Source organism: Myotis davidii, unplaced genomic scaffold (assembly GCF_000327345.1).
Source record: "Myotis davidii unplaced genomic scaffold, ASM32734v1 scaffold967, whole genome shotgun sequence".
Classification (NCBI taxonomy): Eukaryota; Metazoa; Chordata; class Mammalia; order Chiroptera; family Vespertilionidae; genus Myotis; species Myotis davidii.
In genome coordinates this window covers 523374-539249 of record NW_006383014.1, presented here as the reverse complement: position 1 = coordinate 539249, position 15876 = coordinate 523374, and the positions used below count along the sequence as shown (strand labels likewise).

General features: G+C 42.0%; 1 protein-coding gene across 4 annotated transcripts in view; it reads right to left on the bottom strand.

Annotated features, from left to right (window-relative positions):
* Positions 1-15876, bottom strand: part of LEF1 (lymphoid enhancer binding factor 1) — a 136473-nt gene that overhangs the window by 102150 nt on the left and 18447 nt on the right. For all 4 annotated transcript variants that reach the window (XM_006778891.2, XM_006778894.2, XM_006778893.2 and 1 more), the window contains exons 2-3: positions 13984-14050; positions 12376-12509 (exon numbers count right to left, since the gene is read on the bottom strand). In XM_006778891.2, coding sequence (XP_006778954.1) covers positions 12376-12509; positions 13984-14050 — 201 coding nt within the window. The remainder of the gene's footprint in view (positions 1-12375; positions 12510-13983; positions 14051-15876) is intronic.

Sequence of the window (15876 nt, the reverse complement as noted above, 5' to 3'; positions counted from 1 at the left end):
GTGCAAGAAAGTGAAAATCCAAGATGCGAGGTCCACAAAGGGGTCATTTGAATTGACCACTCAAATATGAACTGTGTATTTTATTTTATTTTTGGGTAGATGGAGGAAAATAGAAAGGAAAAATGTGAAGAGAGTGGTCTTTCTTAAGGACTTGTCATGAGGACCTTGTATGTGGCACAATGGTTAAGAGCAGCCATGGGCAAACTACAGCCCGCGGGCCGGATCCGGCCGATTTGAAATGAATAAAACTAAAAAAAAAAAAAAAAAGACCGTACCCTTTTATGTAATGATGTTTACTTTGAATTTATATTAGTTCAAACAAGCACTCCATCCATGCTTTTGTTCCAGCCCTCCGGTCCAGTTTAAGAACCCATTGTGGCCCTCAAGTCAAAAAGTTTGCCCACTCTAGTCCATGAACTCTGTATTTAATGCTCAGGTAATTTCTCAGCTCAATCTCAGCTCTGGGATTTTGCATGAGTTGATATATTTTTAAGACTTGTATCTTATATGGACTGTTATCTGGTGTTATGCCCTGCATTAGTAAAGTTTTAACATTTCTGCTATATTTATTCCCCAAACACCTAGGGAGTAACCTGCTCTATGCAGGGTAGTATAATGGGTTCTGGGCCATGGAGATGAGTCAGACATGCTCCCTATCCTAAAGGAACTGACAGCTAGTGAGAAATACTGCCACGGAGACAAGCACCCATTATGTAAGACATGGGAACAGAGTCATGAGGAAGGTCCTATGGGAACCCACAGGACTGCTGGTGCAATCAGGAGCAGCTTCCGGAGGATGCACCATTTAGCCTGGGCCTTTAAGGATGAACGCGATAGTGCGGTGCTGGCGAGGCATCTCAGGGAGCCAGGGGTTTGGGAAAGGGTTCAGGGTGCAGATCTGGAAATGTAGCTGAATCATAAGCTGCAGGGTAGGGCAGGGAGGAGGCAGGTCTTGAAAGGTATATGGTCCAGACTGTGGAAAGCTTTGAAAAGGATGCTAGAGAACGTGGGTTTTATTCTGTGGTCCGTGGAGGAGAGCCCTTGGGGAGGAAACCTCCTGAGGTCTGACTAGAAGTGAACAGAGGACCACAAGTCTCAATGAAGGACGGGGCTGGATAGAGCTGGGTGGAGACAAAGTGAGGCCAAAGCGCCAGACTCTGAGTTCAAGTTCCACTGCTTCCTTGGTGTGAGACCTTGTGCGAGTCACTTAGGTTTTCTGAACCTCCGTGACATTTTGACCATCTTCTGGGCCAGTGTTTCTTCAACGTTACTTCAGGTAACAATCAATAAAGTAACTTGTCGAAAGTGTGTACACATGACCTGCCTGTAGTGTCTGGTTCAGGACATTTGCACAGGGACCCGTTTCTGCCTTTTAAGGGAGGACACGAGTGATTTTGTTGCAGTTGGTCCCCCTCCCAGAAACCCTACTACTGACACAGAGTAAGAGTACCGTGTACTTTTACAAGTAGGAAAGGCGGCCATCTATGTCACAGGTGAAGAAACCAAGGTTCGGAGAAAGGAAGTCACTGGTGGAGAACACAAGGCTGGTCAGCAGCTGAGCACTGGGATCTAGATCGGACTCCAACTGCAGCGCTCGCTGCAACTCCCATCACGTGTGGGGCAGTGTGTTACCACCCCTGCCCTTGGCCCAGTCTGGTCCACCTGATCAATGATTAGGACGAAGGAGCTAACCACCCTCTCCCCCTGCCTTCCTCCATAGCCTAGCCAATAAGGTAGGAATTTCTGCGCTCTGGGCAGTGGCGGACGCTTTCTTCTCTCCCACTCCCTCATTCACCTCTCACAAGGGAGACCTACCATACTCATCTGTGGTGACTGAGAGAAGAAACTGGGCAAGGACAGACTGACGCCTGGTTTTCTCTTTGGGGGCTCGCTTGCCCAAGCACAGGTTTGTCCTCATTTCCAATTCTCTGGCAGGTAAACTGCTGCTTCTGCTGAAGGGGGTGTGTTGTGTGTTCAATTTAGGGAAGTCAAATTCATGGAAATCCAAATTCATGCCATGGTTCAAGCCACAGGCTCCAATTCAGCCTTTTGCTAAGTAAGCTGACATTCGCTTTCCATCTGAAGCACAATAATGTACTTCAGTACAAAATGGCATTTTATGCTCTCATTGCATGAGTGTCTAGCATGTATTGTGTATGTTTCTGTATAATTCTACATATGCATAGGAATAACTCTAAAGGCCACAAGCGAATTTTAAGTGTTCATCTCTGATAGTGGGATCCTGGGAATTTAATATTCGTTATTCCTGTTGCTCACTGAGTTTTCTATTTTTTCTAGTGAACATATGTCAATTTTTAATGAATTATTTTTTATTTTCATTAAAAATAGTTAAGCATTATTGAAAAGAAATTGCCAACAAAATCATCAACATAATAATTGCTTTCCTGTTTTACATTTTAATTAAGATTCCTTAATAAGTGTTTTATGTTCAGAAAGGCAACTATGGTAATTTTTAATGAAAATAAATAAGTTTTTAGACCTTAAGGAAAGACATGAACTCTACAATTTACTAAATTGAGGCAGGTTACTGCTCTCTCTGGAGATGGGCCTTATCTTAATGTGGAGATGATAACATCCACCCACAATTTTCAGCTAAGATGAAATGAAACAAAATAACCATGTAAACTGCCTAGCACAGAATCTGGCACACGGTAGTAGTTTAAAAAAATTTAAAAGGTAATTGTTTTTCCTCTCAAAAACAAACTTCAGTTTTGATTTAAGATTTTAATGTGCACATAAAAAATGAACAAAAAAACCAACAATTCAAGCAACGTTTGGGAGACTTAATTCTTTCCCTTAACCTTGCTAGCTAGCTAACTGGTTAACCCAACTATAGTAAACATATTTTTTAAAAAATATATTTTATTGATTTTTTACAGAGAGGAAGGGAGAGGGATAGAGAGCTAGAAACCGACTAGCTGCTTCCTGCATGCGCCCCACTGGGGATGTGCCCGCAACCAAGGTACATGCCCTTGACCGGAATTGAACCTGGGACCCTTCAGTCCGCAGGATGACGCTCTATCCACTGAGCCAAACCGGTTAGGGCAGTAAACATATTTTTACTTCAGTCCTTTTTGGGTTTGTTTCTGACTTTAAAAAAAGTATGTTACGAGTCAAGACAAAGTCTAACACACCTGAGATAAGGTTACACTACCTTTTCTCTTTACCCAAGTCATCTTAACTAGTCACCAAGAGGACATGTGCGATCACCATTATTATAAGGTACTAGGGTCCCAGTGCATGAATTCATGCACCTGGAAAGGAACTGTGGGCTGCAGTAACTGTGGTTACTGAAAATTCCTTCCTCTCACGTGCACCACGGTCCCACCCTGCGCTTGCACCCGCTGCTGGTGCTGGCCCTGCTCACATCTGCTGCCGACACTGGGAGCCACTGCTCGCACCCGCTGCTGGCGCCCAGTGCTGGCCCTAATCACTCAGCGCCTTCAGCGGGTATGAGGAGCAGCTTCCGGCCCTGATTGCCCCTCAGGGCTTCTTCACCTCCCCCTGTTCCTGAGGGGTGCTTGGGGCCGGTGGCTGCCTCTTGCACCCACTGCCAGCGCCAAAGCCACCGCTCCCACACGCTGCTGGCACCGGCCCCAATGGCCCTGTGACTCAGTGGATGCAAGGGGGGCGGGCGCCATCAGCACATGGGAGCAGGGCTGCCGACAGACGCGGGACCCGTGAGCCGTGGCAGAAGGGGCCGGGCGGGGGCACAGAGGATGGGGCGCAGAGGCTCGCCCTGATGACAGCGAGCAGCGCCCCACCTTGGTCTGGCGCCCCCACTTGCCAGCTCCACCATCCCACCGAGGCCAATGCCCGCCATGTTCCACGCATGCCCCCTGGTGGTCAGCATACATCATAGCGACTGGTTATTCGGTTGTTCTGCTGTTTGGTCTACTTGCATATTAGGGTTTTATATAGAGAGATAATATATAGTGCTTAAGATAAAAGAATTCTGTACCAAGAAAGCTGACTCCATGTTTAAATATATTTAACATTAGTTAGGTTTCATTGAGAGAAAAAGAAGTCTTGAAAGGAAAGGAAGCTGGAATTTTCCATGAGGCTAGAAGAGCATTGATTTCTCTTTGCTGCCTGGTCAACATATCCCCTTGGACTTGACCCTTCTAGGTGCCAGGAAAGCTAGAAAGATTCCAGTTGAAAGAAAATTCAGAGGGAAAAAAAGTAACTTGCTTGTTGTCCTCTACATTCACAATTATAGAGAGCTCCTCTCTCTCTAATTTTTGCAGTGGGGAGAAGAAAACCTAGCCAAAAATATATTCTTACTCCCATCCAAGGAGTTAGGAGTTATCTGGCAATTTTTAAATATTAGAGGGATATGAGATTATTAACAAATATATAATTTAGGAATCTGATCCCTTATGTTCCTCATTCCCTTACTAGAATAGAAGACTATGATGCTGAAAAGAAAAATCAGGTGCTCTCCTAACAATCAGGAGGGGGAAAAGAACCCAAGAGAGGAAAGCCACCTTAGTAAGGGACATGATGACAAGTCCCAAAACTTATTTATGCAAATACTTTTTAAAGGTTAATGTAGGGCCTTCACTCAGTATTCAAATTCCAGGTCAGCAAGATGGCATAGTAAGAACCAAAAGTTTCCTCCCTTTCTCAGTTGCTTCTTGGGTACAGTCAAGACCTTCCTGCCTGCAGAATTCCCAGCAGGCAGGCACCAAGGCACTGGGTAATACCACCTGAGACTCCAGCTTTGCTCCCTTAATTGGAAAACTGAGTGCTTTTTCAGGCTTTATATGAATTTCACATCAACCATACAAGCTGGACAAGCCAGATAGTAATATGCCATTTTGTGAATAAGGAACAAAAACTGACAGAGGTTAAATAACTTCTTCAGGCTCTTGGGGAAGAGTAATAGACTTGGGACCAGGCTCAGCTTTCACCTAATAAAGACTCAACATTTTTGCTTCCCTGTTGCAGACGGATATAATCAATTTACAGCACACACTGGCCTAGGAAAGTCAGCACGGATGCGGCCATATGCATTTAGAAAGAACACAAATAATGTTACATGTATATTTTATTGATTTCAAATGGGAAGAGAGAAAAACATCAGTGATGAGAGAGAATCACTGACTGGCTGCCTCCTGCACACCCCCTACTGGGGATCAAGCCTGCAACCTGGGCATGTACCCTGAGGGGGAATCAAACCGTGACTGTCTGGTTCATAGGTCGACGCTCAACCACTGAGCCAGACTGGTGGGGCACAAAGAATTTTTAACATCAGAGAACATCTCAATTGTTACTGAAGAAACAAGTCCTTTCTATCTGGGGAAGAATAAAAATGAAGTGAAAAGCATTAACCATATGATACTAAAATATAATTGAAGATGATTTTCTCTTTATTCTATTTCCATCTCAAGCACCCTTCTAAAAAAAAGCATTTCTATCACCTCCTCTTCTTCAATGAGGTTTCTGGACCTAAATAAGAGATAAGCACTTCTTATGATCAGTTCTCACAGGAGTGCCCACTCCCATTCTTCTTACAGCAGCAAGCTCAGAGGATGGTAGCTTTCCACTCTTACTTGGAAACTTAACATTCTGTAAGGAGCTGAAAGACACGGACTTAATGCTCTTTTCATTGATGCAACAAAATCAGAGAGAAAGGAAAATAATACAGTGCTAAGGAGTATGTAGCAGACACATTTAGATTTTACTTTTCACATAGCATTTGGTTAGATACAGAGGAATCTTTTGGAAATATCCCCAAAACCCTACATGAAAATTTCTTTATTCAGCAAATCTAATGAAGTGCCTATTCTGTACTAGGCTGAATATAACTATCTCATAATTCATCAGTAGTCTCAGGTCAACTGATTAGATAATCCACTATCATCAACAGTTGATAGTTTCATTGCAAAATATAAATATAAGGACTTGCAAAAATATTTTAGTATGTCAGCTATAAATTTTTTGTTTTGGTAATTGTCTCACTGAGAAGCTGACAATAGTTAAAGAACATTAAAGCTACACGAGAGCCACTCCTCTTTTTACATTCTAGAGCAGGGGTGGGCAAACTTTTTGACTCAAGGGCCACAATGGGTTCTTAAACTGGACCGGAGGGCCGGAACAAAAGCATGGATGGAGTGTTTGTGTGAACTAATATAAATTCAAAGTAAACATCATTACATAAAAGGGTACTGGTCTTTTTTTTTTTTTAGTTTTATTCATTTCAAACGGGCCAGATCCGGCCTGTGGCCCGTAGTTTGCCCACGGCTGTTCTAGAGCCTTCCCTCCACCCAGCCCTCATCCAACCTTTCTCTATGTTGAGTAAAGTAGCAATAGGCCCCTTTTTTAAAGTGAACATAACATTAACAATACAGTACTTGTGGGTATGGCTAGAAACAACTGTCAATAATCAAATGTTTTTCAGAGTTGATTTGCCCCTCATTAGCTGCAGAAATAAGATACATTTCTAGACCTTCTGTAATGCTGCTTCTCTGCCAGTTATATTGCTCAGTCAGATGGGAGACAGGAGACAGGTAACCAAAACTCTTGCTGGCTCTGTAATACCCTTGCAAATTTCCCACTACACAGGGGAGGCAGGTGAGTACCATTCCTCAGTGAGCTTCGGAAGTAGTCTACATACTAGTATAGCAAGTAGATAACTTCAGCAGGTCTATAAGTTTAGATAGAATGGGTATTGTGTGCAAATATACTACTTTACAGAGACTATAATCCTCTGAACAGCCTCTGATATTAGTCTATAAATAGCCCGGGCTAGATCAGCTACGTTATCAAAATCTCTGAAGTTAGCAATCCCTGTTCACTGTTAGTGTTCAAGTCCCAATCTCCCCCCTTGGTGCATTTCAAACCTTACCCCTCAGTCTTTGTTGTTGGTCTTTAGGCCATTTCCTGACTTTATGCCTCTAAATCCTAGAGACTGAATCATTTATTTGCCTAAAATGACGTAAGAGCTGATAGCAGAGCCTACAGTTCCTAGACTGTGACTTCATAAGGTCACAATTAATATTAAAAAAAACTGATCATGAATCTAAAACATATTTTTTTAATTATTTAAATAAGATCCAATGGTTGCCTTTTCCAAATGAGTACGGACCTGTCGGAACAGTACAAAGCAGTACTAAGTCTTTCGATGCCACAGTATTAGCTTTCCACAGGCTGGCTCAGTTTGGCCTAACCACTTAGGTAATGGCTTTAAAGATGCAAGTGTTACATGAATATCCTCTTTTTTCTAAACCTCATTCCCATGACAGCAGCACCTATGTAACGCTGAGCTCTACTCTGCCCAGAAATAAAACAGATGTGCTTTTCTGCTGGCCCACAGACACTGCTGGCATATTATGCCCTTAAATTCCAAGTTTACCTCAAAATCAAAGGGAAACCAGTTTTATAACGTTCTAATCATGTATCTATAATATACACGTGAGAAACCAAGGAGTCAGAGAAGAACGGAACGATCCAATTGCTTTTAAAAATGCCAGTCACATAAACCAAAAACATTTCTGTCTAAAGAACTAAGCGAGAGAGAGAGAGAGAGAGAGAGAGAGAGAGAGAGAGAGAGAGAGACTCAAAAGCTGCAAATTTTTCTCAGTTGATATTATGGAAGAATTCTTATGAGGCTACAAGTTCAAGTCCAGACAGACCCATTTGGGAGGCCCTATCTCTGTCCTATTAAATCACACAGGCGTCTTTGTCCACAAGAGAGACTGGATGAAAATAATGGGGTTGATGAGAGCAAGTCCAGGGCCAGCATGGGGGATGGGAGAGGGTTACTTCAAAGAGCAAGATTTTCTGTAGGTTGGCTCAATGGCCTTGTCTTACTGAAACTGGGTTGTTCTCATGTTTTTATGAACAAGAAATTTCTGGGATCATTTCAAAAAAACATATCTGCATGAAGGCCATACACTTGTGGTATCAGTCATGCAAGAACAACAGCTCCTGAAGGGCCATGCGGTATGGCTCCCTGGGCCACGGGAATAAGTAAGCTGTTAGTCGTAAGAGACCTAAGATATCTGAAGGGGGGATGGCAACGGCGCCCGCTTATTCTTATTGTGATCCTTTCCCAACTTTGTAGCAGTACAATTAAGAATGAATCCAACAGAAGAGTCTGGGGGCTCTACGGAACTTTCCCATGCTTTCTTCCGACACCCACATGCAGATCTGAGATAGAACGTGCTTTCTAAAAGTTGACTTCTCTTGTGCTTAAGGTAAAAGAGGAAAATTTTTTACCCTTAGCTTCAAAAAGTATACAACTTAGATTAGAAAATTTAAAGTAACTTGTCAGTAAATCACACTAAGTAGTTCCTTGCACTAAAGTGAAAAGACACACTGCCTTAAAAATCTTGCTCAAAATATAAGCCATCGTCTCCTCTACCCTTGAATTAATTATTATTTCTGTGATTGTTTTCAAAGCTACACAGGAATGTGATGTACTGTGATTTAAGTGTAAGCTTACTGATCAGACATATCCGCCTTAGATCCTTAATTTCGGATGTCAGCAATGATAAGAAGAATCAAATTGTAGCTGTTTGTAAGCAAATACAAACATGGGAGGAGGTTACAGCAAAGGTATAATAGGTATAATTCTGTCCATCAGAAATCCAAATGTTGATTCCCTGAAAGTAAAAACCACACACTAGAACTTAAAGCCTAATGAGCAGTTTGAGATAAGGAAAAAAGGAACCCAAAACATTTGAATAGCAATGTCCAATAATAGAAATAGGAAAGATGAAATGCAAACAAACATCCTCCTTTCCCACCTTAAAGTCGATCCTCGGGAAGATCACAAAGAAACACACATGCAGCCAGCAGCCAGGCTGACCAGGTGCACTGTGGTTGGTAGAACCCAGCTGCAACATTTGTCGTTTCCTGCACTAAGCCGGCTGCTTTTCCCTCCTCTGAGCAGCTGAGAGAAATGAGATGTTTCTCTTCAAAGGTGTTAAACATTTGGGCTGTGTGAGGGACAAATGGAAGCCTGACACCTAAGATGAATAACCACAGCGCTCTAGGCCAGTGGGAACTTTCACTGTGTGAAAGCCAGCCAGGCTCGCTGCTCACACGGTATTCAGGCACAGGAGCCACGAGCGCGGGGACCCACCCCACAGAGGAGGTAGCAAACTATTTTTTTTCTCTTAATGTTAACCTTTACCATTTGCCGACAGGGATTTTCATAAATAAGACTCAGAGAAAGAATGGCTTGCGGGGGGATGCTTTTAATACACTCGCCAGGCTCTTTGCTGGGGCATATTTAACAGGCTTCTGCATCCTCGCGCTCTCTACGAAGGCAGCCAAGGTTTACTGTGCTTCCAGAACTCACACTGACACCAAATGCGTTATCAGTACAGGTACATTTTCATTAGGTCCATTTTGTCTGAAGTAAGAATTCTTATTTAAAATTTTGTGAGGCGCCTATTTGTAAGTTTTGTGGTATAGACACACCTCTAAGAATTCCAGTTTGGGAAGAATATAATTAGCCCATTCAAATTTTCCTTCTGAAGGGAAAAAAAGAAAAGCTGGATTTGAGAAGGCGGTTCTCCTGAGTAGATAATACTACACTCAGGTCATAAGTCAAAGCTCTTCGATCGTACGCATGTCAGCGTTTGTCGAAAAGAAGGGGAAAAGCATACAGGATTGTTAGAATGAGCTACGAGCTGAAACATCTCTGTGTGTGCCAGTGGCCCTAGACTGCTATTCTCCAGATTACCTGCAGTAACTACAAATAGAAGATTCTGTGTGGGGAAAGGGGCAGTCTAGGCCTTCCCCCACCCCCAGATGTTTTTCTAGCCCGAACACCTGCAGGCCTAAAGTGCTGTAAACAAGCAGTTGTTTATAATGCAAATTCAAGTAACTGGGATGCCTCTGGGCTGCTCCCACCTTCAGCCCAAACACAAATGGTCACCCTGCTCCGGGACACCCCAGATAAAAACCTATCACTGTGGATGTCAGTTACACAAACTCTGGCTAGCTCGCTCTGCTAAGGACCGAGTTAGCAAGAAGGCAGAAGCGTTAAGGGTGAAGGAGAGAGGCTGCCTTCCGGTTAGTGTTTTGGGTCTCAGACGCGTTAAAAACAGCTGTTAGGTATTAAAAACCCAAGATTGCAACTCCCTTCGGTTGAACCTTAAACAAACAAGCAAAAAACATTGGACATAGCCTTGTGGTTAAAACTGAAAAGCTTCTGGAACTGTACAAAACTGCAGAATATCTGCAAGAAAATGTGCCTAAAATAAAATGTCCTAAAATGTAACAGAATAAAGCAAAGTAGCAGATAACAGGGTAGAGTAACTACTTCCTGACCACACCCCTCTCTTCCACTCACACCAACCAACATTTTTTCCGGCCACAAATCTTTCCTAAACAATGAATGGCTGTTCAATTTACTGACCTCAAAATTTGAATACATACACTAACAATAAATACCATCCATTTTCTATCAAAATTTCAAAATGATTAATATGGGGGAGGGGGGCAAGCAAAAGCTGGAGAGAAGTGCTGAAGGCAGAAAATGCTGATTGGAAGAGGAAGAGAAGCTTACTTTTCAATATTAGTAGGGATCATCTATAAATACCAATAGATTTTTTTTTCTTCTTATATTGACTTTAAAAATTATTTTGAAAAGAGAAGTAGCTAAACTATGGAACAAATGTCACAAATACTTATGAAGCGTTAACTGTGCATAGCTGAAAAGTATAAGACTGTTTTGGTGGCTATTTCCTACTGTTTAACAAGTCAGAGACTGTAATCTAGATTTGTGAGAAAGATTATTTGCTGTTCTAAAAAGCCTTTCAATAGAAATCTTCAATTATTCCTTATCTAAATCATATTCTCCGCCCCCTTCATAAAAACCAAACCAAACCAAATATCCCCCCTGTAAAGGAAATATCTGATATGTTTGTATGTTCAGTTCAACAAATATAGAGTCTCCTACAAATTTTAAAACTTAGAGAAGCATTTATTTGGCAGTGGTCTCTAAATATTAGACTGTATTTGTTTTTATGCGCTCATTCACTTTTTAGGTAGGAGATTCATATTTACCACACAGGAATCTCTATCTTTAAATATTTAGAAAGCCTTTTAAAATAAAATGTGAAATTGCTATTTCAACCATCACAAGATCTCCAAGGTCACAATTTTTGGCCGCGATATAAAAATTATAAAAATCTTAATCCCTCCTGGAAAGTCAAGCATGTTTTTGAAATCTGTGGAAAAATAATGACAATAACTTCTAAATCACAGTGCCCACATAAAATAGTTCTGTTTCACATACCTATCATGTCAACAATTGAGTATCGTGGATAATCAAAATAAACACTCATACTCTTGACTATGAGTCATTCCTCTCTGCAATTTTGGTGTATCTTCTCGACCCCAGATTCTGCTCACGGAGGGATTAATGACAGTACCTTCCCCAAATGCCTGTGACTGATTTTTTTCACTTAGTGGAAGAACTGGGCTAATAAGGCAAAAATCATAGGTGCCTTTTTATGACCAGAATCTGACTCCGGGGAGGGACAGGTAGACTGAAACCCTAATCCCCAAGGCCCAGGCATCCATGCTTTTCATACACTTTTAGGTGGGAGAGGAGAGGGAGACGGAATGAAGGTAAATATATTGATGGAGCACTGAACATCAATCCCCACGTTGCAGGCCGGTTCCCAAGGAGCATAATCGCCAGCACATCTCAGGTTCACGCACTACACAAGTTACCCTTTAGAATAGATGCTCTCTGAATGCGGAGATGAGGGAGGTTTCCCCTTCTCAGCTACAGAGAAACACGGTCACATAACAGATCTGGACTTCTTCATGGTGCTATATACATTTGCAACTCACATTTGCAACAATGGACAGTAGAGTAAAAATAGCTTGTCGCAACTGATTTTAAAAGAAACATTAGCTAATACAATAAAAGGAGGACTCTGTTTTAGAAGCTGAAGAAATATTTCGAATGTTCAGCTTCAAATGAGCCAAAGTGTTCTGATTCTACATAGCTTACGGGCAATGTAGATACAGCATGTAGCTGACTGAAAGAGTAAATCAATTTTTCTTCTCATCAGCACAGAAAACACAATACTCATAAAATTATAAGTTTGTTGACTTAACTTCACTTGATTTCATGACAATTGGTGATCTGTTATTTATTAATCTTAACCAATAAAAAGCTAAAATTCCAAATACAAGACATCAAAGTTAGCCCTCTTTTAAAGCAGCCATTCCTCACAACAGGTCTTATTTAGCAATGACTGGTCATATATAATGAAAGCATCTCCAATGTGCTTAAAAAAAAACACCAAAAACCATTTTTTTCCAAAATACAAATTAATGTGCTCTTCTGAAAATAATTTGTAACATCGGCATGTTACTCACTGTTCTCGGAATGGGTGGAGAGAGAGATCCATTTGACATGTATGGGTCATTATTCATATTTGGCATCATTATGTACCCGGAGTAACTCGAGTAGGAGGGTCCCTTGTTGTAGAGGCCTCCGTCTGGATGCTTTCCTGAGAGAATCCAAAGAACAATTGATGATGCACTGGCTTCCTTTTTTATACATCACTGTTTTTTATCTGAAAAATCAACTAGTTCTATGACAAATGGGACCTTACACAAGAGTTGTTTACAAAATATTGTAACTGAGTTATTATGCTCTATTTTAGATTGACAGTACTTATTCTCTTAAATGAAATTAGCAGTGAGCCAGATGTTTTAAAAAACATGTGGTTCAATTTACTTCCACTACTGACTGGTGTTTTTACAAAAATAAGTGTTATCCCTCTAACTTAATTTGTTCTAATACTAACAAACTGGACTGAGAAACAGAAACACATGAAAGAACACACACAAACCTAAAGCTACAATATAAACATATTAGGCCATTTAGCCATTGACACGCATATACATTTATACACTTAAAGTTATGCTCCACTTTATAGGCAAACTTGTAAATCCTACCTGTGCTTCAAAATTTCTAGAAAATTTCTAGTTTTTACAGGAGGAGAGAGTTGTAACTGATATATGGGCAACAACCCAAATTTATGAAGGATTAACTCCAGGAGACTTAATTTTGTGTGCTACACTTACATCATTTTGCCAAAGTAATCTGCATGTGTTCAGGATATACATTTCTTCTCTTTAATCTGTGTAACTACTTTGTAGCTCAGAAAGAAGCCTGATATTATAGTTCTCTTCCCTCCTTCTCTGGGTTGACATATTATACATACAAACACTTCGTTCTGGTCAGGCCAATTGTAAATAATTAAAGGAGAACAAAAAAGCCGACTGTCCAACAAGGAAACCTTACAGATGCCTGGATTCTTTTAAAGTCACATGGAGTTCTCCTTAAACCTAAAAAATATATACAATTTTTAAGCTTTGAGCAAGAATCAGAAATGCGGAGGAAGCCTGACTGTCATGTTTCATATGCAAAGTCCCTAATTCTACAAATAAAGTTTTATATTTTTACAAGTTAGATTCTGCTTCACTGAGCCGTATTTAGTCCATGCATTCTCTGCCTCCTTCCCACTGTAAATAGAAACAGCTATTTAACAAATGAAAATCCGTTTGAAACTATTCATGTTGGTAAATAAACTGGTTTAGACTGTCACTATAACAATGCGGGGAGGGGGGGGGGCGGAATGCTATAGGTCTAAGCCAATTAAAACTTTAGGTAAAATGAAGAAAAGAGGCAAACTCATTATTTCCTCTTCCACAGAGAATTTGGAAGCCAAATGAAATCCAAAGTGCCCTAACTCATTCAAAGAGAGTTTTAAAATTCCGTAAGTATACATTAGAGATAAGCATTGTTTCCTGGGTTTTCTTTCCCATTTTGTTAAAATAGTGGGCATAGTATCATCACATCTGATCCTGTTTGTTTTTTGTTGTTGTTGTTTTTAACTCAAAATAGCAAAATATACCTACATTCACAAACTGCACTTGTTAAATGATAAAGTTGGAAGAAGTAGATTTAAGTCTTACCGTCATCAGGGTGTTCTCTGGCCTTGTCATGGTAGGATTCCTGCGAGGTTTGTGCTTGTCTGGCCACCTAACAGCATGAATCCCCATCCCCAAAAGAAAAAAAAATCACCTTAGAGTTTGTGACAATACTGATATAAGTGTGTGTCCACTGGTGCAACTCAATCACCTGTTTTATTCATCTAAGAGGTGGAGGCTAGGGTTGAGTATCGGGAAATCTTTTCCTTTCTAACATGTATTTCTGAATCATTGTTATCTACCGAGGACTACAGAGAGCATAAGTAATAAGAGGAAAAACAATAACAATATAGTAAATTTGGGAAAAATCCACATGCTGTTCTGACTGCTGTTTGCTAAAATGCATCAAGGCTGCTTGGATGCCTAATACGATAAGAGTGAGTTAATGGGGTTGATCGTTTTGATAGCTTCTTCAACCACTGTTCCCTTCAATCAGAGCTGATTAAAAACTTGCTGAAATGTCACTTTACAACTGAAAATGACATTTTAAATAAAAACAAGTCAACCTCTCACAGGTGGGGGCTTAAGGCCAGTGTCCCAAGCCAGTGCCAGCAGGAGCTCCACTCCATATAACCTACCATAGACGGCCGAGTGCAAGCTAACCAGAGAAAAGTGAACTGCTCTGTGGTTAAAGAAAGGAAGATTTGAGAGTCGGTTATAGACATCTAAAAGGTAGCCCAGCTAATATCAGTTCTGGTAACCACCATCCACCCAGGCTCAACCACGTGCAAATCAGTGGTATTACCCCCTTCACCATCTTCCTTGGGACTGCCCCATGCCCATTTACCACCAGACAAACACTGACAGAGCCCGAAAACCTGGGTTCTGGGCTTCAAATGCAGCAGAAACACGCAGAAAATGTGAAATGGTGGCAAGTTTATTTATGGAAGAAGGAAGGACAGCAAAATGGGTAGGAAGAAACAGAGGTGCTTCTACAAATATGAGAGTTTAGCCGGAGGGTTTTGAGGGTTATTTGGTTCTTTGGACATGTATCCCCCACCAATGACTTCTTCCCCTCCATATACACATGGTCACAAACCATTCAAATGGGGTTGGGTGCACCCCAACTCCCTCCCTCCACCACGACGTCCCCTTCACATTGGCATAACGGGGTGAAAGACTCAGAGGATAAAGACTACCCTTATAAATTCTCCTTAGAACTCAGGCCCCCCAGCCTTCAAAATGAGTACTCACCCCTGCCATTGGGATCAAGAAGGTAACTCGGAGGTGTTCTTAAACGCGTGTTTAAAACCCGAAATGCCCCCGCCCCCAAAACCACACGCTTTCTTTTTGGGGGCAGAAGGATGCCATTTAAGGAAAGCGGGTATAACCTCCAAGTTTCTTTGGAGGGAAAAATCGTTGATGAAATCATCGGAGTGTCAGAACTTTTCTACCGGATTTCCTCCAAAGCGTTTCCCAGCTGTGGAACGAGGGTGGCCATGGAGTGTCGGGTGTCAGGGTCCATCCGCCCACCCCACCCCCTGCTGAAGCGTTCGCGCGGCCTGAAATAGCCCTTCCGCGGGGTCCCTGCTCCGGGCTTTCTCCCGCAGGCACCCACGTGGCTCTATTTACTCTACTCGAGTTACCGGCGCTATCGCCCGCCACTGGCCGGGGGATCTGATAAAGCGCTTTCCCCCGTCCCCTGAGTGGGAGCCCTGGCTTCCGCCGCATCTCCACTCTGACTCGCCCGTCTTCTGTGGAGATGGAAGGCCTGATCCCGGCCCAAACTAACCCCAAATAGAAGCGTCTTGGGGTTTTGTTTTTTTTAAGTGATGGGAGTTGGAGAAAACCGGTGTTGCGGGAGGTACTGCAAGGGATGGCTCGGCTCAGCGCGCCGAGGGCTGGGGCAACAGGTCTGCGCTGGGCGCCGGCGGCCGC